At 45.1% G+C, this 25,783-nt stretch overlaps 1 protein-coding gene across 1 annotated transcript in view; it reads right to left on the bottom strand.

Annotated features, from left to right (window-relative positions):
• The window catches only part of ATRN (attractin), a 157,896-nt gene that overhangs the window by 101,637 nt on the left and 30,476 nt on the right, over positions 1-25,783 (bottom strand). Inside the window, exons 2-4 of the mRNA XM_054514571.1 lie at positions 12,025-12,108; positions 9,721-9,834; positions 646-774 (exon numbers count right to left, since the gene is read on the bottom strand). Coding sequence (XP_054370546.1) covers positions 646-774; positions 9,721-9,834; positions 12,025-12,108 — 327 coding nt within the window. The remainder of the gene's footprint in view (positions 1-645; positions 775-9,720; positions 9,835-12,024; positions 12,109-25,783) is intronic.

The following is a 25,783-nucleotide window of genomic DNA, read 5'->3' as shown; positions in this document are numbered from 1 at the left end:
GAGTATGTCCACACATTTACCTCAAGACAAAACCTTTCTAAAAGCAGTTGATGAATTAGGGAGCATACCAGAATTACTTTTAAAAAGCTCACCAATGAGGACTACATACATGTCAGTGAACAGAAAGTACCATCTGTTTAGAATATGAATGAATATAAAACCAGTTCAGAATAAAAAGAAGCCAGATGAAGGGATTCAATCCAGGGATGAATAAGAAAGCAAATCCTGAGGATGAGGACCCTCAAGAGCAGGTACAGCCCAGTGTCTCAAATGAAATGTGTGGCTGATGGAAAAGTGCGTTTGTGCTAGAGTATCTCTGCAGAGCACTCAGGAGCACAGACATGCACAAAACACATCAATTCCTGTTGATTAGATAGAATCAAATTGATCTAATAACATAAAATAAATAGTAAGATGCCTTTTGGAGCAAACATTCATCCACACTTACAACTTACAAGTTGTAACATTGAGCACATGCCACTTATTAGCTGTTGCAAGGGTATAATAAAGATAAAAATCTAATTTCAAGTGTCTGCTCATAATTACACACTTCAATGGCAACTGCTTATTTCAAGACAAAAGTAAGAAAAGGGGAAAACTCCTTTTGCTCAACCTGCAGCATCACTGTGGAGTGGTGCCACTTACTTATAGGTGATGTTAAACCCTGTGAGATTATAGGCAGCATCACTGAAGAAATGTAGAAGAGCATATCCAGAAGTAGCTACAACTTCAGGTACTGTTTCATTGCTGTCTTTCTCAGGAACAATAAGACCACTGGAAAAGTAAGAGAACAATATTAGAAGTGAAATAAAAGGCAGCAAAGCAACAAGAGTAAATGCACCAGTACTATCAATAAAATAACTGAATTTCAATAAAATAATTGAAACTCCATGTAGTTCCATTATTTGAAGTATAATGAATTTGTGGAATCATAAATAAATGTATGTTGGAAGTATTTAACCTGAGAAAGTCTGAAGCTATCTAGAATGTTAGATATCCCTATCAAAAACCCTTCCCTCCCGTGTCACTCAGCAAAGAATTAAGCAGGTCCCACTCATAAAACAAGGTGGCACCATTGGAAACAGAAATTAATGTGTCCAAAAAGAAAATCTGTATTACAAAGTCAAACTAAAGGTCTGCTGAGCCCAGATCTCCTCCTGACTGTGGGCTACAAAAATGATTGGGAAAGGCTGTGACAAACCAAGCAAGTACAGAGCATTGTGGCAATGTGTAATCCACCATCCAGACACCCAGTTCAGATGCTTAGACCTGGAGAATGCACCCAAGCCAGCACAGTAAAATAAACCACTCTGCCATGCTTCTATCCAATTCATTTCTTAATCATTCATATCCTTTTCACCTGAAAAATCTGCAGCAGTGAGGTTAACAATTTAATTCCACAACAGCAGAAAAAGGATTATTCTACTCATTTTTGACTTGCTGCCTTTTGGGTTCCTTTTCTATGAGAAATACAAACAGCCACGGAATCACAGACTGGTTTGCATTAAACCAGAGACTTAAAACTCATCCTGTTCAACCCCTGCCATGGCAAAGACACCTTCTGCTATTCTAGGCTGCTCCCAGCCCCAGTGTCCAACCTGGCCTGGGGCACTGCCAGGGATCCAGGGGCAGCCCCAGCAAATCTGGGAATTCCAGCCCAGGCAGGAATTCCTTGCCAAGATCCCAGCCCAATCTCCCCTTTCCCAGTGGGAGCCATTCCCTGGCTCCTGTCCCTGCAGGCCTTGTCCCCAGCCCCTCTCCAGCTCTCCTGGAGCCCCTGCAGGCCCTGCCAGGGGCTCTGAGCTCTGCCTGGAGCCTTCCCTTCTCCAGGGGAGCATTCCCAGCTCTGCCAGCCTGGCTCCAGAGCAGAGGGGCTCCAGCCCTGCAGCAGCTCCGGGGCCTCCTCTGGGCTCTCTCCAGCAGCTCCACGTCCTCCTGCTGTTGGCCCCAGGGCTGGGGCAGCTCTGCAGGTGGGCTCTCACCTCAGGGAGGGGCACAGGGACAGAGTCCCCCCTCCCCTGCTGCCCACGCTGGGATCAGCCTAGGCACAGGGGCATTCTGGGTCCCAGCTTACAAGGCCAGGGCATGCCCAGTTTCTTACCCACCAGCATCACCAAGTCCTCCCCCTCCAGTGCTGCTCTCAATCCCTCCATCCCCCAGTCACTTCTCATACTTGGAATTGCTCCCATCTGATGCAGGACCTTGACCTTGTTGAAGCTCATGAGATCCCTACAGTGCCAGTCCTTGGTCATGCCCAGGTCCCTCTGGATGCCGTCTCATCCCTCAGGCATTTCATCTTCTCATCATCTCTTCTTTTATAAGCTCTACGTGACTCATCACATTCATGTGTGTTGTCCCTCCTATCATAGCAGCCTGTCACACTCTCTACCTCCCACCTCATTCTTGGCTTCACACTTATGGATGCCTTTGGCTGTTTCTCTCACCTTTCCAGGTTCTCTGAGATCCTCCAGCCTTTTAGTTTTCCAGGACTAGCAGAGAGAAGCAAAGATGGTGGGCAAGACTATCTACAGTACTGCAGACACACTACAGATTTATATAATGGTTTGTCAAAATAATTGGAGTAAACTGACAAACTAAAATGAGCTTTGAAAAAAGTAATTACTACCTATTTACCTATTGCACTAAATACTTTGTATCTGAGAGGGAATGTTTATTTTTCATTTAATAGAAGCTTGACAAAACCAAAAAATTAAAAGTTGATTCCTCCCTCATACAAAAGGCATCAACATGGGCACAAATTGAAAGTCTATTGAATTTACATTTTTAAAAGCCTTTATCCATGTGCAGCACATTGTCTAGCACCCCCTGTTCACAGTCAGCAGCTATTTCCCTGCACAGATCCACCTTTGCCCAGCCTCACTCCCGTTTCCCCAGGTCAAGTCAAAGCTCTGTGACCAGCAGGGGCCTGAGGGGCAGAGCAGAGCGTGTGGGGAGGGAGCCAGGGCAGCTCCAAACAGCCCGGCCTGGCCCCCATCCGGCCACCCCCCAGAGCCCAGGGCCACCAGCAGGCAAAAAGCAATGATGGAAAGAATTTTCCCCCAAGAAGAACTTACTTTTCCTCTTTTCACATCTATTTAGAATAGAAAGCTAATGCAGTTGAAGAGAGTTTCCTAGGACAGAGTAAATGAGTTTATCTGCTCAAGGAAATCACTCCCAGCTATCCATAGCACCCACTAATACCACCTGGGAAGCACTTTTTGTGACCTGAACTTTTCTGTCCCCATGATACAATACAATGGTGTGCTCCAAGAACAGAACAGACCCCCAGCAATCCTTTGTACTACAGATTTGGGGGTATATGTACCAAAACCAGCAGATGAACAAGCTACCTACATCAGGATCACACTGAAAACTGCACAACAGCCCTTTCTGCACAACAAATCTCATGGTGGACAAAAAAGGTGTCCTTCATTTTACCAACACACCATAAAAATCACTGGAACCTGATCCCATGTTTTGGCTAAGCAACTCCAGCACGTCTGCTGATATACATTTCAAGAAATATTTCCTTATGAGAAAGCCAAATTTCCCCCCGCTGCTCACTTCTCAATGATAAGGGATTAAACAGCAAAATTAATTCCCTTTTCATCTCTCTGGAAGAGGTGCTTTATTTCATTCTCAACATTTGAGACTTCTGAAGTTTATCTCTCCCAAAAGACCATCTCCCACAAAACCAAAGAACAAAAAGCCTAACAAACTTCTTGTTTGGTTCATAATATTCCCTTGTAATGGACACTGTAGAACAGTACATCTCCACCACAGGAAAACATTTGAAAATAATTTGGGTGAGGCAAACTGCAGCTCAGGGACAAGAAAAAAATTGCTTTGTTCTGGTTTCTTCTTCAGCACTTATCACTGATATTACAGGGCAAAGTAAGTGGAAGGCAAGACAAAAATTCCCCTCAATAATCTTTCCTAATAAAAGGACTATCCTTGACAATTCTTTGTGCTCTCAAAGAAATCTCAAATTTGGGGTTTGTTTGACCAGAACACAAGTACCTCCATAACAATGCTTGCATCCCAGATATTCCCTATTCCCTATTTCCATCTTTTTCTGGTGATTCATGTGTAAATAACTAAAGAGGATGTTACACAAATTTAAAACACTCTAAGGAAACTTAATCACAGAATTGTCTGGGTTGGAAGGGACCATAAAGGTCATCTAGTCCAAGCCCCTGCCATGGCCAGGGACACCTCCCACCAGACCAGGTTGCTGCAAGTCCCATTCAGCCCAGCCTTGAACATCTCCAGGGATAGAGCATTTTAATTTCTTTCAGAGAAAGCCATGGAAAGAACACAACACAGCAGGAACAATCACATGCCTGAAAGGTTGAACCTCAGAAACAGTGAATAAATCAACCTGCTCCCAGTATCATATGGAATGAACAGAAGCACATCAGAATTTACATCTGCCACGAAAAAGAATCCAATAGGCAGAATCAGAATGACAAAAGATTATGCAAAACTTCCTTTAAATTATGATCCAAAATCTCTGAGCAACTCAACTCTGGCCAAGATTAGCGTGTTTCACAACACACTGCTTTTATTTCCTTTCATAAGGTTTCAAAACATTTTGCAACCATCCCTACTCCAAAGCAAATAAACACTCCTACTCAGCTCAGCTGCCCAGTGACACCCAGGGAAAGGCAAACCTCTGCTTTGGACCCAAATAACATCTATTTCCTGCAAGCTGGATTGCTGAAGTCAATGGCAGAAAGTAAAAGAGTATCAGAGAATCAATGAAACACAGAATGGCCTGAGCTGGAAGAAACTTTAAAGATCATCCTGTTCCACCTCCTGCTATGGGCAGGAACACCTTCCACTACCCCAGGGTGCTCCAAGCCCCAGTGTCCAACCTGGCCTTGGGCACCTCCCAGGGAACAATTCCTGCCCAATATCCCATCTAGACCTACTCTCTGATAGCAGGAAGCCATTCCTCCTTGTCATGTCACTCCATCCTCTTGTCCAAAGCCTCCCTCCAACTCATCATGGAGGCTCATTTCAAGTATGGAAGTTCACAATTATGTCCAGGAGACCAAATTTCTCCACTGCCCTGCACACACTGCCCTGTTCCTTCCCCTAGAGTACTGAAAAATCAGAATAATTTAAAACAAAGGGCACCTCCTCTATTATTTTTCTTGGATTTGCCATGTGAGTATTACAGTACTGGCATATTCCTCATTTCCTCCAGAGACACAACCTGTTAGAGATCAAAGCATGAGAAGCTCTACTAAGCAGAAAAAGGGCATAATTGAGAGTCACAAAAGGAAAGGGTGAAAATACAGAGTAGAGCTCATGGAGGAGTAAAAGGATAAAGATGATACTGGAAAATCAGCTTTCAATCCATCAAAATCCAATGCAAACAAATTATCCTAATTTTTAAATACTTTGATCCATCTGGACACACACATACACAAAATGGCAACATTTCTCTGTTACTAAAAACCAGTCCATGCACCTCATTCATACTCAGAACTACAAGAGTAAAACTAAACAAACTAAAAATAGAAGTTACAGAAGACTAAAAATAAAACAATAGCAAAAAATAAAAAAGGAGGGAGGAGAATATAAGGAGACATCTTAAATTTATTGTCTTCAATGAAGCAGGATGACTCCCAAACAAGGACTTTTAAGGAAACAAACCCATTGCAACACCACGTACTAAAAAAGCCCAGACTATAGATTGATTATTGAGCTGGCAGCCCCTCAAATTACAATCTTCCTTGAAATCCTCAACCCTTGCTGCAGCAGAGGCACAAGCACAGGGAAGCTCGTCTGTCTGCAAAAGGCTCCAGATCAGGGGCTTTGCCCAAAAATCTCCTCAGTTCTTACATGACTGTGGTTATCGAAGAATCATGGAACAGTTTAAGGTGGAAGGACAGTTTAAGGACCTTAAGGATTATCCCACGCCTGCCATGGCAGAGACACCTCTCACTGTCCCAGGCTGCTCCAAGCCCCAGTGTCCAACCTGGCCTTGGGCACTGCCAGGGATCCAGGGGCAGCCCCAGCAAATCTGGGAATTGCAGCCCAGCAGGAATTCCTTGCCAAGATCCCAGCCCAATCTCCCCTTTCCCAGTGGGAGCCATTCCCTGGCTCCTGTCCCTGCAGGCCTTGTCCCCAGCCCCTCTCCAGCTCTCCTGGAGCCCCTGCAGGCCCTGCCAGGGGCTCTGAGCTCTGCCTGGAGCCTTCCCTTCTCCAGGGAGACATTCCCAGCTCTGCCAGCCTGGTTCAGTGGTAGGGAAGCTCCAGCCTCTGCAGCAGCTCTGTGGCCTCCTCTGGACTTGCTCTGGCAGCTCCAGTTTCTTCTGCTGTTGGAAGCCCCTGAGCTGAATACACATTCCCATGGCATCAAGGTCAGTTACAATTTCTGGCAAACAATTGAGGAAATAGAATGAAAAAATAGAGGAGGATCAACCATATGATCTATGTACAAGGAGAAGTAGAAGGAGTGAGGTTTCTTTAACTTCAAGGACAGACGGCTGAAGAAGGCTGAAACCTAATTTTTGACCCTCAACTACCTCAGGAGAGATTAGAGAGGAGGGAATACCAGAGGTTCACAAGAAAAGGACAGGAGGCAACACACACAGGTTGCAGCAAGGGATTGTGGCTAGACATTGGTATTAGATTCACTGTAGATCATTATTTTAACACCAATCTCTGGACCATGGACCCAGAGGATCTACGAGATCTCCATCCTAAAGATAAATTCACACCCTGACTGGACAAAGGGCTCTGATGGTCATCCTGATTTGAGAGAGGGATCAGACCCTTCCAAGCCAACTCAGCCCTACAGGCAAATCTGGGTGCTCATGTGCCATATTCACCATAAGGCACCACAAGGCTGGTGAGCTGCTCCGCTCCGAGGGAACAGGGGCTCACACGATCCTCCACCTGGCACCTGAGAGCAGCCACAGCAGCCAAACGTCCTGCAGAACAACAACTGGGTCTGACCAGGAAAACACCCCCCACCAACCTGAGCAAAATGAAAAAAAAGGTGCAAAACCAGCTCTGGTAAGTGTTTAATGCAGAGTAAAGTTAACAAAACCAACTAGGTTCACAGGTGCTGACTGCACTTTATCTACTTCAGATTTCTTCACCAGTGCTGACAAACATATTGCATTTGTTTCCATGTTCTTTTACTGCAGTTTTGAAGCAGCACATTCACACAGTCTCATTGTGCCTGTGGTCACAAATATAAGCCAGCAAAGATATTTTTAACACTGTTTAATAAAAAAGCTTAATATGCAGGACCAGACAGTTCTGGGGGCTCTCAGAATACAAGGAGTTTAGTCTATGCACACACTTGAACTGTGTAAATGTTGGCATTAAGCAAATATTTATTGCTCTTAAAATTGATAAAACAAATTTAAAGCTTCCCTACAGTCCAGTGCTGAGGATTCCCAAGATCATATATATGATCTTGGGAATCCTCAGCACTGGACTGTAGGGAAGATCTTATATATATACAAGATTATATATATATTTCAAGATAAATATCATCTTGTGAACAAACAAACGAGCATCAGAAGGTCAAGAAAACAAAATGAGAGCAGTGAAGGAAGTGAAGGTTCAGGGAACTGCTGTAAAAAGTCAGGGAGGGAACAAAAATTGAGTTGAGAGAAAGGAATTTCTAGTGTTTATCAACAAACTCTCAAAGCTTACAGGGCCCAACTGTATAAAGCTCAGTCTTGCAAATCTCCTGTCAGGGTGCAAATAATGAACAAGAAAATAGGGTCAATGGTAATAATAAATTTAATATACCCCAACTAAATTGGGAAAATATGAACACTGCTCTTAAAAAACTCCAAGGCATTTATTTTGTATTAGAGAAAGGTATTTTTCAACAGATGCTTTCTGGTACTTCACCAAAATGAGAAGCATCTGCCATTTCCTGAACTTGGATTACTGAACACCACAGCTCACTGCTAATGAAGTTAAATTCAAATGACATCTAAAGAAGCAATTTTAAAAAATTGGGGTTTTTTCTCTACCTCAAAAACATTATTGTATTAAGCTCATGTTTGCTTGTCCTCAGGACCAGGCTTCCTGATTTACAGATTTCCCAGTCTGAACCATAACTGTTAATGCTGTGAACTACTTATAAGTTCAATTTTAAAAGCCCATTAATTTTTGGAAAACACACAAGAAATGGCAGGCACAAATCATGATTTCACCTTTTCACCAGTGCATTAAAAAATAGCTTGATTAGAACAAAATGACATTGGGTCAAGATGACATTTCCTCCTCTTCCTGCACATCAATCAGAACAGAGCACTTCCAGGTAGCATTGCCAGTTTTTGGAGGTTTTTAGAAGAGAAAGGTTGCTCCTTCCTCAAATTAGGTGTCCTGTTTTGACCTCACCTTAGTCTGAAGCTTTTACTCCAAAACAACGCTACATTTGCAGCTGAAGACCAAAAAAACACATATGGTGGTTTAAATTTTTATCAACTTTTGTCCCTCTGCTGATTTTCTCTCACAGACATTATAAGGATCTTTTAGAAGCAACATGAAGTATTTTTAGACCTTCATTTCACAAATGAGAGGAAGTCCAGCAGAAGGTTAATTCTAGAAATAGTTATGCAGCCACTTGGAACAAGCAGAGTCCCAGGGGAACCTTTAGTCCTTTAGTTTTTTCCATAGATAACTTGGGATTATTTTCCTAATTTCAGTTTAAAGAATAAAAAGCATAAGGAGGTGGTGTCACTGCAAGACTGAAACACAGAAAAACACAAGTTATGTCTAGGTCTCAGGATGAAATGTGGATTGCTCACCAGCAGCCACACTGATGTCTCATCACATGGACGAGCCTAACACCTGTAACCTGTTGGCAGAACGGGAACTTTTACACATAAGGAGCTAGACAGGGACATTTGCCATGGGATGAGAACAGGACAGAGGGAATGGCTTCCCACTGCCAGAGGGCAGGAGAGATGGATATTGGGAAGGAATCTTCCTTGTGACAGCACTGAGGCCCTGGCACAGGTGCCCAGAGCAGCTGGGGCTGCCCCTGCATCCCTGGCAGTGCCCAAGGCCAGGCTGGACACTGGGGCTGGAGCACCTGGGACATGGGAGGTGTCCCTGCCATGGCAGGGGTGGCACTGGATGGGCTTTAAGATCCCTGCCAAGCCTAACCATCCTGTGATTCTATGTTTTTCACAAGGTTGATCCATGATTGCTGCTCCTGAACATGTTCCAAGTAACTAAAGAATTTGAAGTTTAAGGTACATAAAAGATAGACATAATTCTATGAGACCTCCATGTCTACAACACTAGCTGCCTTTTGCCCCTCTGTCTGTATTGAGACAGTACAAGTTTAAGTCATAAATCATGTTCAAACCCATAAATGGGGTAGTTTTCTCCTCTCAAAGGAGCCTGCACACCAAATCATCTCCAGCCCAGACAGACAACAATAATTTTTTTGTCTCTCAAAGAATCAGGATTTGGAAATGAAAACATAATACTTAAATGCTAGAGTGCAGTGACATGACTTGTTCATTGTAAAAGCTAAAAACAACTCTTTAATTGTTTATGCTGACAAAGAGTGCAAAAAAGGACACTGGCTATATGTGCTGCACTTGCAGTGTTACACATTTGGATTACTGGATCATATTTACAGTGTCAGAAGCCCCATGTAAGTCAGGCTCTAAGTTAAGAAAATACCACTGGCTACAGTCAAGAGTCTCACCAAGGGGAACTCACCTAAAAGCTGCCAGTAAGGGAGCATAAATTGAGTCTCCATCATACACATACAAGTGGTCCCAGCTGCACTCCGTGGCAAAGTGATTGAATCGAAGCCTGAGGATTGTGTTTGGCCTGTAAAGAAAAAATAAAGAAAGAAAATATTTGTAATTAGCCACTCAACACACAGGACAAAATCCCTTCAACACACTTGTCTGGTGTGACGCTCTGGTCTAGACAAGACTAAAACTGAGTCATTTGGTATAACTGTAGGTGCATTAAACATGCTGTGGTTCAGGGGTTTTTTTGTATGCAGCTCTCCTGGTATTAAGCAAAAATTTCTTTATGGTCAGAAAACTGTGTCCTGTTGTGCAGAACAGATCACAGAACCACACAATGTCCTGAACTGGAAGGGACTGACAAGGATCACTGAGTCCAGCTCCTGGCTCTGCACAGGACACCCCAACAATCCCACCCTGAGCCTGAGCCATTGCCCCAACACTCATGGAGCTCTGGCAGCCCTGGCACCACAAGCATTCCCTGGGAGCCTGGGCACTGCCTGAGCACCCTCTGGGGGAAGAGCCTTTCCTGAGACACAAAATAAGCCTCCCCCAACACAACTTCAAGCCCTTCCTTTGGGTCCTGTCCTGGTCACACAGAGATCAGTGTCTGTCCCTTCTCTGCCTCAGAAGGAAGTTGCAGGCTGTGATGAAGTTTCCCCTTAGTCTCCTGTTCTCCAGGCTGAACAAACCAAGTGACCTCAGCCACTGCTCAAACAAGCCAAATGTCCCTCTCTAGCTCTCCTGGAGCCCCTGCAGGCCCTGCCAGGGGCTCTGAGCTCTGCCTGGAGCCTTCCCTTCTCCAGGGGAGCATTCCCAGCTCTGCCAGCCTGGCTCCAGAGCAGAGGGGCTCCAGCCCTGCAGCAGCTCCGGGGCCTCCTCTGGGCTCTCTCCAGCAGCTCCACGTCCTCCTGCTGTTGGCCCCAGGGCTGGGGCAGCTCTGCAGGTGGGCTCTCACCTCAGGGAGGGGCACAGGGACAGAGTCCCCCCTCCCCTGCCGCCCACACTGGGATCAGCCCAGGCATGGGGGGCGCTCTGGGCTGGATCATGTCCAGCTCTCACCCAGCAGCACCCCCAGGTCCTTCTCCCCAGGGCTGCTCTCCAGCCATTCCCCACCCATCCTGGGGTTGTGCTCTGCCTTGCCCCAGCCCCATGCTGGACCTTGTACTTGGTCTCGTGAAATTCCATGAGGTTCACACAGTCCCATGTCTCTGGTCCGTCCAGGCCCCCTTTGGTGCCATTTCTTCCCTTCAACACCTTGCCCACACCACATGGCCTGGTATCCACTGGCAGATTTGCTAAGGGTGCCTTATGCCACTGTTCATGCCAGCAACAGATATGTTAAACACAGGGAGAAGACTAAGGAAAAGTGCCCTCTGGGAGTGTAGTAAATTCTGATCCCCTAAGAGGCCTCAGTTTGCAGTGTCCTGCACAAGTTCATGCTCTCACATGACTCCTGCCAATTCACAGCCCTCTCTACCTGCACATTCAGGGAGCAACATGGAATGTGACTGAACATACAGATGTTATCACACAGCATCATATCTGACCATGGAAAAGCTTTAGAGAATAAACAAATGGATCTTACAGTCCTGACACCAGCTTGGTTCTATCAAAAATATATTTCAACAAGTGAGATGCTCTGAACCGCTGCACCATCAATCAGGTGACAGAGGATAGACATTAAATATGCTATTCCTAAAAACCTGTGCAAGAAATTGCTTTAAGCAATATAAGGATCAACTACAAGAAGGGCAGTAAAGTGAGGGGAGACATCTGAGAGACTTCTCCCAGTTTAGAAAACCTTTGCAATAAAAGGTCAGTGGTTCCTCTGAAGTCCTCATGGCTCAATGAGTAAAGAAACATCTGAAGTTCATCACTACAGAAACTGATTCTTCATGATTAAAAGCTTTCAGAGCTTTCTCTTGTTTCTCATACTATTGAAAAATCCCATGTGCAGTGAATCCCATGATCTGAATGGCCCACTATGATGTCAGTTAAGTAATTCATAATCCTTCATTATTTCCAGAAGTGTGCTGATTTTTGTTCATCACATGTTGTTTCAACACAAACCTCTTAAACAGAAGTCAGTTTGGAGGGCTCAGTTGCACAAAAATTTATTTCCCAAGACCAATTAAGTGTTGCCCAATTTAGCTTTTAGAATAGCCAGAAAGAATCGTGAGACCTAACAATATTCAGTGCAGATAAAACTCACCTAAAAGTGCCAATAAGCAATACAAAATTCTAAGCTGCTTCCAACACTCACCTTCCTTCAATGAGCCAGGTGCATTTTGTCTTGTATTTGTAATTTCCAGGCCCATCTGTGACATACCCTGAAGGTTCTGTGAGTCTGCAAACAAAAACACAAAGACAAACATTAGTGTCCAGTGGTTTTAAACATTCAGAAAGGATTCTCTAAATTCTGAAGATCCATCATATAGATTATTATTTACTTAAGAGCCACTATATACAAACCAACTACAGCACAACAAAACCCAGCTGGGAATGTCCTGTTGAACTCTCTCTGCAGGCCTTCTGATGATTGTTCTTCAATAATAATGACATCACTTCAAGAGGGATGGTTTCTCTATCATATTGATGCCGTGGTTCCAAACCTGTATGTATGGATATACCACCTAACTAGCACAAGGAATTCCCCAACAGAAGCTAAAATTATTCCTAAACTATTTATTTACACAAACTGTACCATTGCATGCAGTTCAGATGAAGGCCATGGTGCAACCTGTCACTCATTCTGTATTTGACTCTCCCCAAACTCCTTGACAAGCTCCTGGATGGAGGGTTGGACTGACCCTAAGCCCCTGGATCCCTGGCAGTGCCCCAGGCCAAGCTGGACTGGGCTTGGAGCACCCTGGGATAGTGGAAGGTGTGCCTGCCCATGGATTGGGTGGAATGAGACAGGCTTTGAGGCCCCTTCCACCCCAACCATTCTGTGATTCTATATTGTTATCAATATCTGCAAATGCTGCACAGTGCAAATTCTACTCCAGCAAAAGAAAACCATTGGGATATGCATTCCTGTCTCATATGAATTAGTCAAAATATTCCAGATGAGTATTGCAGACACTGCTGAAAATAAATGGCAGGGAAGGATGGCAGCAGAAGGCAGCAGCACCTGAAAGTGCCCAAACACCATGTTCTGGTAGAGCACATGCTGGCACCCAAACCAGGATTCCTTCCTAAGCAAGTTATAAACTCCACGGTCGGCACACTGCCGGAGCAAATCACAGCCCTCTGGCAAAATTCAACTGTCCTACTTACAACACAGCTCTAAAACAAAAACACTCTAAATTTAAACTTGGCAAAAAGAGAGGAAAGCAAGACCAGAAATTCCTCAAACCGGTAATCTTGGAACCTTTTCTGTGCCTTTCCCCAGTGATCTGTTAATGCTAACATCTCACTTTTTAACACATTTTGGCTGAGTCAAAAATTATTTTCCAAACTCTTTTCCATCAAGCATTTTTAAGGTTGATCTCTGATTCAAATTAAAAAGGCAAAACTCACAGGTTTTTAAAAACCACCTTCCTCTGTCTCTAAATGAATTTATTACAATACTTTTCAACCTGAGAAATTGAGCTGAAGATTTTTAAAAGCCAATTACTGAAGTTCTGCAGGAAATGGACATTCAAGCAAGTGGAGAAAAAGCTCAGATTCTTGGAAGCACAAAAAGCATCTGGGCCCTCTATGGAGACACAGATGTCAGTGTAAACACAGATTAGATTAAAAAAAATACACATACAGAAGGTATAGATTTAGGCTGGATATTGGGAAGGAAGGGAAGGAATTGTTCCCTGGGAGGGTGGGCAGGCCCTGGCACAGGGTGCCCAGAGCAGCTGTGCCTGCCCCTGCATCCCTGGCAGTGTCCTAGGCCAGGCTGGACATTGGGGCTTGGAGCAGCCTGAGACAGTGGGAGGTGTCCCTGCCATGGCAGGGGTGGCACTGGGTGGGCTTTATGATCCCTTCCAACCCAAACCATTCCATGATTCTGTGATTTATATTTCTTTTAAAATTTCAACATCTTTGAAAATTCAAACTACTTATCCACCAACCAGGAATTCACAAAACCAAATTAAACTTCCAAGTTGGAGGCAGTAACATCTAGTCTTTTTGTCTATAAAATCATCCTTTTGAATATAATAGCCATGGAAAAGCCATGAATCAAACAGTACCAACAGTGATAGAATTTTGCCTGCAATGAAGAGCAGAGATTCTGAAAACCTGAGGAAGTCTCTCAAGTTAAAAACAATCTCATGCCATGTGGCAAGCTTTCAGGGAACCTCTGCTCATAGAATTCCTGCAACAATTTTATCTGGAAGCAATTACTAATTCATTCACCACAGAAATGCTACCAAGAGTGATATAAAGAACAAAATAAAATAATCCTGTTAGTACTGTAGCCCCAGGCATGTTGCATCTCAGGAGGGAAAAAAAGAGAGCATTTCAACAGCCATGTAATTCAATGAAGTTTCAGCAAACCATTGGACTTAGTTTTAAAAATATAAGTCAAATTTCTTTGATCCCCTATTAGTAAAAACTTATGTGTAAGTTTCTCAGACTGCTTACTAAACTTCCTGCCATTATGGACAAATGAGGGATATTAAAAATCTATAATCTATTATTAAAATCCATTAATAAAAATCTATTAAAAATCTATAATCAATCAGAGTTGACACTTCTGAAAGGAAAATAAATAGCCTGCACTGCCTGGCTAGAGCAGGCAGTAGCATCCATGTTCTTCTATAAGCACTCTCCCAGACAGAAATAAATCTTCAGCACAAAAGCAAACTGAAATTAAAATTTCATCTTTTTGCATTCAATAGAGAAAGATGAACCAATCTCCAGGCTGCAGAAAAAGCAAACAGGCCCTGTTCCCCATGCTCCGTGCTGCCTGTGCCACAGGGACACGGGGCTGGGGGTTGGCATGGCTGGCACAGGTCCCACACAGCCTCTGCCTTGGTCTGCGAGCAGAACCTTGGGAAGGGAGCGCGGGAGTAACTCCAGAAGGAACAACACCCCAGGAATGAGGGGCTTGGATACAGGAAGCTCACCTAACATGCATCAGGCCACTCTCACAGAAGGCTCCTACACAACGTAGCCTGTGTCACCACCACCACCAGGGTCAGAGGCCTCTGGGCCCAGAAAGCTTTGGCCATGTTTGTGATGTGGGGTGAGGGCTAGGCCCTGCCGCTGGCTCACAGCAAGCCCTGCAGCTGCAGGCTGGGCCAGAGGGCTGGGAAAGGACCTGGGGCTGCTGTGACAGCGGCTGGACACGAGCCCAGCTGGGCGAGAGGCCACTGGGGGCCCCTGGGCTGGGCCAGCTCTGGGGTGGCAGCAGGGCCAGGGCAGGGCCACAGTGTCCCTGTGCTGGCACTGCCGGGGCACCTCCAGGGCTGGGGCAGCTCTGGAGAGCCCTGGAGGGGCTGGAGCGTGGCCAGGGCAGGAACAGAGCTGGGAAAGGGCTGGAGAGTCCCTGAGGGAGCCGGGCAGGGGCTGCAGAGTCCCTGAGGGAGCCGGGCAGGGGCTGCAGAGTCCCTGAGGGAGCCGGGCAGGGGCTCAGCCTGGAGCAAAGGAGGCTCAGGGGGCCCTTGTGGCTCTGCACAGCTCCTGCCAGGAGGGCACAGCCGGGGGGATTTGGGATCCTATCCCAGGGAACAGGGACAGGAGCAGAGGGAACGGCCTCAAGGGAGGATCTGGGTGGACAGTGGGGAAATTCCTCACAGAAAGGGCTGCCCAGCCCTGGCACAGCTGCCCAGGGCAGGGTTGGAGTCCCCATCTCCAGGGGGATTTCACAGCCCTGTGAATGTAGCACCTGGGGACATGGGGCAGTGGTGGCCTTGGCTGTGCTGGGGAACAACTGGACTTAGAGGGCTTTTCCTACCCCAACAATTCTGTGCTTCTACAGTAATTTTATGACTCGGATGCAGAAATCAGACACCAGAAAATATGGAAAGACATCAAATACCACTTGTCTTTGATAAGTTGGCGAAATGTGTGGCTGCCACACAGGAAGTGCTTCCCTACTACCTGAACATTACATCTCCTGCTCTGCAAGGAGAAACTGCTACACCCTAGGAAAACAGTCAGTCAGGTCCTGTACTGTTGTCATTATATTGCGAAGGTTCTATTACATTACATTGCAAGGGTTCCATATTGCTAGAGTTTCGTACCTCCTTGATGTTTCTTGTAGGGAACTCCTCTAAGCACTGACTCTTTCTTGTCCTCACAGCAGCCAACTGATTCCAGTTCCCACCAATCCACTCTTTTATAACACTCTTCTTATTGGCTACTGGTGTGGCCTGTTAACATCAGGCTTGCTCCTAATCTTTAGTAATTGGTTCAGCTGCAACTCTTTGGGGATAAGATTACATTCTATACCATCTTCATTTACCCATACACTGTATCCCCCTACACTGTATCTACAATACTTACAAGACTCTAAACTACAACGTTAACCTTAAAACCTCCAGGGTAGAAAAAACAACAGCAAGGATGCAAGGATCTATTCACAGAACTCAGATTAAAACCATACATAAGTGTACTGCATAAATACATATGCGTACATTCATATACACTATACTTAAGGCTTGTTTCAAACTTCACTGTTCACAACAGTGTTGTGTATACTAAATCTTTCACTGATTCCCAAGTGGACTGCCATTAACATGAACCCAAGTGAAAGAAGAGAGTAAGGGAGAAGAACAGCACACACATTCAGAGAGCTCCAGCCTTGAGTGCTGCCTATTCCAGCTTTTTTTAAGGAAAAAGCAAAAGGGAAGCAATGACAAGGATGAAGATTTAACAAGAAAGAACTTCAAAAAGAAATATTTTATGCAAAAATATTCTGCATATTTAATTGCTCCCCACTCATTCTGGGAGCCCCTGAAAAGCAGAAAACCAACACAAGAAAATCAGGCAGCAATCAATGGTATCTCCTGGGTAAACAGCCAGATCTGATATTGGAAATCACCAGACAAATCTGAAGTTTCTTTAATAATAACGTGAGTAATACTAGCAGCAAATATTTTTCAAATACAAATTAGTATGCACTGAGAAAATTCCTCTGTGGGCAGGAACTGCGCAACAAAGCAAAGCCTCGAAGCTGTTGACTAATTACTATCTAATAAATCTAAAGCAAGCCTGTTGCTAGTGAGTATAAAAACTCACAAGATGTACCTCAGAATTTAGGATTAAGTAACTTTGCAGCACTTACTTCAAAGCATTGTGACATTAAAGGTACATTATATGCTGGCAACAGGGTTTTGAATACATTTATTTTCATCAGAAGTATTAATAAGAAAAAATGCAGCTTGCCTTTCCTTCATTACTTTCCAGAAAAGGTAAGCAGGCTGGTTTGGTTTATAAAACACATTAAAATTTCATCTCTAAGTGTCATCACTGGATCTCAAAATGGGTTTGTATTACTTTCAGTTAGACTGTAGTGACACTGACAGTGAAGACTCATCAGCATCTTGCATCTGGATAAGTTTCACAGTCTTTTCTCTAATAAAAACCCCAACCAAATAATCAAAAACCAAAGAAAAAACCAAAACAAACCAACCAAACAGAACCAGCAAAATCTAAATAACCAACCAAAACCACCAAACAAACCCAAAAGCCCCTTGTCCATCCTTATAGTTGTTAAATCTAGAGATAGATGCAAGCAATGAGTTTTCCTCCTTTCTCCCTCCTCCTTCCCAAGTGCTCAAGCACTTCACAATTACAAGTCACTGGTTTGGGTATACTTGGAATTGAAGGCACAAAGAAAGGGCTGTTACAGCCTCTTACAGGAACAAACCCTTTCTATCCTAAATTGATTAATAATTTGACTTTGTCCATATTCTCAGTAAAAGCACTGAGGTTAAAGGACATTTATTATAAGCAAATGCTTTAATTTATAGGCATGGAATAGTGACCAGGCACACTGGGGATGAGAGAAGCAGATAAACAATCCACACAACTATTTCATTAATTTCTAATGAAGAACAACTAAATCCCTTCTGCCATTTGGGTTCCACACCACAGGTAAAGCTAGGAAGATGTAATTAATTACAGGCCAGGTCTCACAGATGAAGGTAATGACATTACTGCAAAATCCACTTTGATAAGGATTTTACCTACGCAGCAACAGGTACCTCAAACAAAGACAATCAACTACTCCAGGTGCCCAGAGAATTCTCTCCTCCTCTCTCTTCCACATACACAGTCTCCTGAGATTACAGTCCTAAAAATGAGAAAACTCATGTAAAAGTCACTGCTGTAGCATAACCACGTAAAACCAAATGTTTTAGGTTGGTACAGACCTTAAAGTTCATCTCATTCCACCCCTCTTCCACTGTCCCAGGCTGCTCCAAGCCCCAACGTCTAACCTGGCCTTGGCACTGCCAGGGATGCAGGGGCAGCCACAGCTGCTCTGGGAGACCTCTGCCAGGGCCTGCCCACCCTCACAGGGAAGAACTTTTTCCTTAAAGATTTTTATCCTAAATACATAGTTTTTTAAAACAATTTGAATTGTAACAATCATTCAAATTACCTCACCTCAAGACTAAGACAACAGAAACAATGAAGGAAAAGCTGATTTCCCTCCTCCAAATCCATTTCACACATCAGAAGCATTTAAAAAAAATAAATAAACAAACCATAGAACTGTGCTGGATCCCAAACAACACCAGCACTTCCCCACTGCTTCAAAACCATCATTTATAGAGGCTGCCTGTGCTCCTACTGCGTTTGCCACACTAGAAACACGCTGGAGCTCCACTCTTGTTTGTGCCTCTAAGTTTTACATTCAAACTGAAAATATCCCAAATTCAGGTCCTTCCATATTCTCCTATTTCTTTATTCCCAGCCTCATCTCAGAGACCACAGAGCAGCATTTATTCACTGTATAACCACAGCTTCATCTCTGCTGAACCAACGAGCCAAGCTGCACTGTAAATGTCAACATTACTGTGTACCTTTACTACAGATTTTTCCCTCATTCAAACTTACCAGGTAAAACAAAGATATTATTATTATTATTATTACACTGAAGGAATGCATTCTTCACACAAGCAGCACATTTTGTGCTGTTTGCCAGCACATTTTTCTGTGCCATTGTTCTATTATCTCTATATTATCTTTGATCTCTGCTTTCACACTGCAAGAACTCGAGTCTTGGCACTCTTATTTCTTTGAACACCTTCCCCAGTGCCTGTATTTTATGCAGAAATACTACCATGACAAAAGGCCAATACATGAGGTCTCCTTGACGGCCACCCATACCCACCACTTGTACCTGAGACACCAGCCATGCAGATGGTGGACACTACAACAGCTGTCCACTAATCTAGCCCAACAGTTGCATTCTGCTCTCCCCATCTGTTCCCAAATCCACTTACTGGATCTTGGCCCAGTTCTTAGAAATAAGGATAATTTAGCTGAAAGTGTCTGTAATGCCCAGAAAAATGGGAGCCTCATCCTTCCCTGATGGTCCTAAAAATGCTCCTGGGGTTTGTGGTAGAGAGTTGTCTTACACCAGGCAGGAGGAGACAATAGAGGACAGTGGAAGCAAATGCATCTCACACATCATAAACCATCTCACTATAGCAGGAAAAGAATATATCAATGTCACAGCATAGTGCACAGTCGAGACAGCCACAATACACAGAGTATCACCATACCACATCAGAAAGCTTTACCCCACACACAGTAACACCACCATGTCACTTCAGAAGGCCTCAAGGATCTGCCCTTTTTGTTCTCCAGCCCAGCCTTTCATCCCCTCATGTTCACACATCACACCTGTGTGCCCTCTGCTCCCTCTGTGCTTGCTCAGCACACCTGGGCCCTCCATGGCTCACAGCTGTCAGTGCTGCTCACCTGGGCCCTCCATGGCTGTCAGTGCTGCTCACCTGGGCCCTCCATGGCTCACAGCTGTCAGTGCTGCTCACCTGGGCCCTCCATGGCTGTCAGTGCTGCTCACCTGGGCCCTCCATGGCTCTCAGTGCTGCTCACCTGCTTCTCACAGCTGCACCCATTGGGGTGAGGCTCATCCCACTGCCAATCAGCACAAACTGTGTTCATAAATATCAATCCTTCTCTTTCCCTGGCACACAATAACTCCCTAAAACCTTAGGCCAAGGGCCAGTGCGTCTTACCACAAAACTTGACCGCCTGCCAGACAAAAGGACAAAGAAGCCACATTATTGCGATGGTCAAAGAGAATCATCAAAGGCTCATGGACATAAAGGTCTGTAAGATGAATTTTCCTCCCTTTCCCAAAATTAGAAATATTCAATTATTCAATGGATCTCAAGCACCTGTACAGGTGTGCTGTACAGCACACCTGTGACCCTTGTAAATAAAGCCTCATAATTCAAATTCTTCAAAGCCCACGTGCTCAGAACTGACAGACATCAATCTTCTCCTCCAGCTGGAGAGCCTTTCACTTTGATAAGCTTTCAAGTTGTCAGGCCTACATTTAAGACCAGGAAAAGCTTCATTGGCAGCACACGTGCTGTATTGTGAACAAAAAGAGGTTAAGCAGCTGACTTAACCTTCAGGCCAGTAGGAACCAGAGCAAGTGCAGTTCCAGGCCATCCCTGTGGAGCAGAGGACCATCGTCCTGCTGCACTTCCTCAGACAAATGCAAACCCGCCAAGTTTCTAGGAGAAATGTAAAAGCAGTAGCAGCAATCCCTTCTGTTTTCCAATGCTGTATATGAAACTGCTGCCTTATTCTTCCTAAGCACTAAACCCCAAAATAATCCACTGAACTCTCAATAAGTCCATTTAGACTCTGATTTAGCTCCAAACTTGCCACCCTCCATCACTGCTGATTTTTAGGCCAAACGCAGAGCTCAGAACTTGGTAGTCGCACTTACAGAAAAGCACAAGCCAAAGATCAGTCAGTCTTGCAACAGAAGTGAAAATATTGAGACAATCTATAAATAAACATCACAGCCTGACCCACTTTCCTAACAGGGATAGAAATAATTCCTTTTATTTCCTTCCTGACATTCAAAAATTTTAAGCTACTACGCAGCAGTGTTACCTGCTGGGAGAACTGAGCCCTACAAAAATAAAAGTAGTTAGGAAAAAGATTGCTGTTAACCTCTGTTTGGTTCGGGCCTCAAAACCAGGTTTTGACACAGATCCTCAGATACAGATCCCTAAAATAGTCATAGTACATCCTGAAATCCAGAGGGGCATTTGTGAACCTACAGAATGACAAATCCTCTTGACTTTTTACAGAAGGGCGTTGGCTGAAAAAACAACATAAGAACATGCAAAGATCAGGAAATTGATAATGAAAATACTGTATTTATTAATGAAACAAATTCTCAGCCAATATCATAATTTAATGACACCTTGATCAACCAATAACGAAGATGTTCTCAAAGATGCCACAAGTAGTAAAAGTAATACAACAGAAAAGGAGCCTTTTAAGCATAAAATATTAAACCTGAGAGAAAAAGGGAAATGTGGTCCCCCAGAAAAAATAGTCTGTATGTTTATATGATACAAGGATATTGCACCTGTCCCACAAATGTCCTTCTCCTCACGTGTATTACTGTAAAGAATGAAAGGCACGCAAATATTTGTCTCGAAGGAGGGGACAGAGAAGAATTTCATTGAGGGAATGAGACGTTCACACAGCACCAATAATAAAATCAACAATTTATCACTCCAATCTCCTAAAATCTGTTTCGATTATTCCGTTTTCCACCTCATTTCAGTGGAACTGCTCCCAGACAAAATCCCTTGATCCACATGCCCTCTCTATTACAGCAGTCCCTCAGCACACCCACCTGGAGGGTTTAGGACAGGCCCTCAAGCAAGACTCGGATCATGGAGAGCAGAGCCCAGGTCAGTGCCAGCGCTGGCACGAGAGCGCAGCCGAGATTGCAGCTCTGTTCCCTCCCACCAACAGCTGCTGACACCACACTGAGTGCTGAGGGTGACACACCTGAGAGATGGAATGGCACCCACTGGGGCCTGGACAGACTGGAGAGCTGGGACAGTGCAAAACTCATGGGGTCCAACACGGCCGAATCCAGCATGATTCATCCACAGTGCAGAATCCAGCATGGGGCTGGAGCAAGGCAGAGCACAACCACAGGATGGGTGGGGAATGGCTGGAGAGCAGCCCTGGGGAGAAGGACCTGGGGGTGCTGCTGGGTGACAGCTGGACATGATCCAGCCCAGAGCCCCCCCCATGCCTGGGCTGATCCCAGTGAGGGCAGCAGGGGAGGGGGGACTCTGTCCCTGTGCCCCTCCCTGAGGTGAGAGCCCACCTGCAGAGCTGCCCCAGCCCTGGGGCCAACAGCAGGAGGACGTGGAGCTGCTGGAGAGAGCCCAGAGGAGGCCCCGGAGCTGCTGCAGGGCTGGAGCCCCTCTGCTCTGGAGCCAGGCTGGCAGAGCTGGGAATGCTCCCCTGGAGAAGGGAAGGCTCCAGGCAGAGCTCAGAGCCCCTGGCAGGGCCTGCAGGGGCTCCAGGAGAGCTGCAGAGGGGCTGGGGACAAGGCCTGCAGGGACAGGAGCCAGGGAATGGCTCCCAGAGCCAGAGGGCTGGGAATGGCTGGGATCTTGGGAATTAGGAATTGTTCCCTGGCAGGGTGGGCAGGCCCTGGCACAGGTGCCCAGAGCAGCTGTGGCTGTCCGTGGATCCCTGGCAGTGCCCAAGGCCAGGCCAGATGGGCCTTGGAGCAGCCTGGGACAGTGCACAGGGTCCCAGCCCATGGCAGCAGGTTTGGAACTAGATGACTTTAAGGTCCCTTCAACCCAAATCATTCCAGGATTCTGTCTTCTAGCACCTGCAGAAGCAATGGGAAATAAGCTCCCAACTTCACAACACAAAAAAGCAACACTCATGTTTGCCAATATCCAGGAGAAAGAAAGACAGGAACAAAAAAGCTGTATCCTAATTCTTGGTTTTACAGGAACTTCTCATTTCCACATACATATTGGTACAGAATTGTAAACACTTCATTTCTTCTCCCTTCCCTTTTCCAGTTCAAGCCAGCTGTTTCTCACTCCCACAGATTGTTGTGCTAAATTCATTATCACAGCAAGAAAAAGAATGATGATTTGCAACCTCTTGCAGAAAAGCACAAGTGGCATTTTCCCCAAACTACTCATATTAATGAAAGCAATTTCACACAACATAGAAAAAAAGGAGCTAAATACCAAACACTTGGAGTATCTAATGAAGACAGGTGTACACAGTTGGCTTCCTTGAGAAGTTCCCCTTTGTTAAGTAGAACAAAACTCAAAAATAAAGAATAATCCAGATGACTTGAATTTAAGCAGGACTATATGAACATAAGAAAAATGTGAATACCAAGCACTTGTCCAGCTGCGTGTTCTCACTCACCCATGGGATGGGAAGTCACCTGCAGCACTTTATACTCAAACACTCGGCCAAAATCCTGGCTTAGCACATGGAGAAAAGGCCAGACTTCATGCAGCTTTGATTAAATCATCTTAATCCCTTCAATGAAAACTTCCTACTGCTGGCACAGGTCACTTTAACCACACTAATTACTCCACCAGCCAGCTAAGCTTTTCCACCAGCTCTGGAAAGAATTGAATAAACCCATGGTGCTCAAACCATCCCAGTGTTTATTTAAGAGCCTGAGCAAATAAACCAAATGTGAAAGTCATCCAGTAACTTAACAGCTCCAGACACCAGGAGGTGAGGAGCTGGAGGGACTTTCATATGCCAGAGTGTGTTTGTCAGCCTCACTGGGGCCGGTCTAAATCCCTTAGAGAATGGGGTGGGTTTAGGCACTACAGACTGCTATGCCTTTATTAAATGCATCTGCACAATATATTTTACAATCCAGATCAGGTATTTCCTAACCCACCAACAGATATTCTTGGCTATTAAAACACCAAGCCTTGATTCCTTAGCAGGGCACAAGAAGCAGCAAGAAAAGTTGGGTTTGGAAAAAAAATAAATCCTTCTACAAAATAAAACAGGCTGGGAGAGCTGGGAATGTTCCCCTGGAGAAGGGAAGGCTCCAGGCAGAGCTCAGAGCCCCTGGCAGGCCCCTTGCAGGCCAGAGGGAATGGGGACAAGGCCTGCAGGGACAGGAGCCAGGGAATGGCTCCCACTGCCAGAGGGCAGGGATGGATGGGATATTGGGAATGAGGAATTGTTCCCTGGCAGGGTGGGCAGCCCCGGGCACAGGTGCCCAAGAGCAGCTGTGGATGCCCCTGGATCCCTGGCAGTGCCCAAGGCCAAGCTGGATGGGCCTTGGAGCAGCCTGGGATAGCAGAAGGTGTCCCGGCCCATGGCAGGGGTGGAATGGGATGGGGCTTTTTAAGGACCCTTTCAACTTAAAACATCCTGTGATTCTATGACTTTTTAAACACACTTTAATCTGGCAAAGATGGCATGCAACCATTTTATTTTTGGAACAAACTTTGAAAATATAGAAACAATGCACTCATTGACACATTACACAGAATTTGTGGTTTGTGTCAATGCTGCCTTAGCAACAGTCTCACTACAATATCTTTATAATCCAAGCCCTGTTAGCATTTCTTTCTAGGATAAGTAGCTCTGGAGTGTTTGTCTGTGAATCACTCTTGGTTCAGGGGAGGTCACACCGCAGCCTCCCAACTCCTCAGCTGAAGAGACAGATGTTCCTGCATGGTAGGGGAAAGATGGGGGCGTTATCTTTTCTTCTAGTAAGGCAGTGCCTGACATGCAGATCTCTTGATAATCACTACCAAGAAACTCTTCCTTCAAAAAAATCAAGAACACAAAACAACAAATGCAACAGACAAATAGGCCAATCAAAAAAAAACCGCAATTGTGGACATCCAACCCAGCCAGCAGAGAACTAAACTCCCTGAGGGAAGGTGTAGCTGTAAAAATCATTGCTTGCATCCCTAGCCCAGCCATATGCACCTCTCCTATTGCCTCCAAAATGACTTTGAAAGGAGTTATTCTGGGACTGTAGTGGGAAAAAATGAAATTCCATCTGCTCGCTACAGATTTGCAACAACAAAAACAAAGACAGTGGCTCAACACTAGTTATGCAAAGTTTTGAAATAACCCCTCTCACTTCACCAAGCTAAACATGACTGACAGGCCACCTCTCTACTAAACAACTCTAAAGAAAGTCCCAACTTCTTATTTAGGATTCAGTCACCACCAGTCTTTCCTCACTCTGGCAATGTCCACAGGAAATGGCACTAAGATGAAGGAGGGTTTAGATTAGATATTATGAAGAAATTATTCTCTATGGGAGAGACGAGGCCCTGGCACAGGGTGCCCAGAGCAGCTGGGGCTGCCCCTGGATCCCTGGCAGTGCCAAAGGCTAGGCTGGATGGGGCTTGGAGCAGCCTGGGACAGTGGAAGGTGTTCCCACTAATGGCAGTGGAATGGAATAATAAGCAAGGGACTTTCAGGTGCCTTCTAACCCAAGCTATTCATGATTCTAAAAGTCTGTTTGCACTAACAAGGAATTGTGCACAAAATACTGCTGTGCTTGCCTTAGTTTATTAAGAAAAACGGGAAAGGAAAAGGTTTTGCCTCATTCCACTTTCCATTTAGCTTCCTACATTTTCACTTCATTATCTCTATTCACAACCAAGATGTCTGAAAACATTATTTATAAGAGAAACATCGACGGCCCCCAGTCCACACCCTTAAACCTGTAAGGAAAATTTCATTCTTGCCTCAAAATTGCTCAAACAAAGAAATGCCACTTCACTGTACCCTATGACGGAGCACTAGGAGAAGCACTTGGGTGGAGCCCGGCAGAGCAGAACCCATGAGCCAGGCACACAGAGTGCTGCCCTGCAGAGAGGAACCCATCAGCCAGGGCACACAGAGTGCTGCCCTGCAGAGAGGAACCCATCAGCCAGGGCACACAGAGTGCTGCCCTGCAGAGAGGAACCCATCAGCCAGGGCACACAGAGTGCTGTCCTGCAGAGAGGAACCCATCAGCCAGGGCACACAGAGTGCTGCCCTGCAGAGCAGAACCCATCAGCCAGGGCACACAGAGTGCT

This window comes from Molothrus ater, chromosome 4 (genome assembly GCF_012460135.2).
Source record: "Molothrus ater isolate BHLD 08-10-18 breed brown headed cowbird chromosome 4, BPBGC_Mater_1.1, whole genome shotgun sequence".
In the NCBI taxonomy this organism is placed as follows: Eukaryota; Metazoa; Chordata; class Aves; order Passeriformes; family Icteridae; genus Molothrus; species Molothrus ater.
This window is presented reverse-complemented; position numbering and strand designations above follow the sequence as displayed.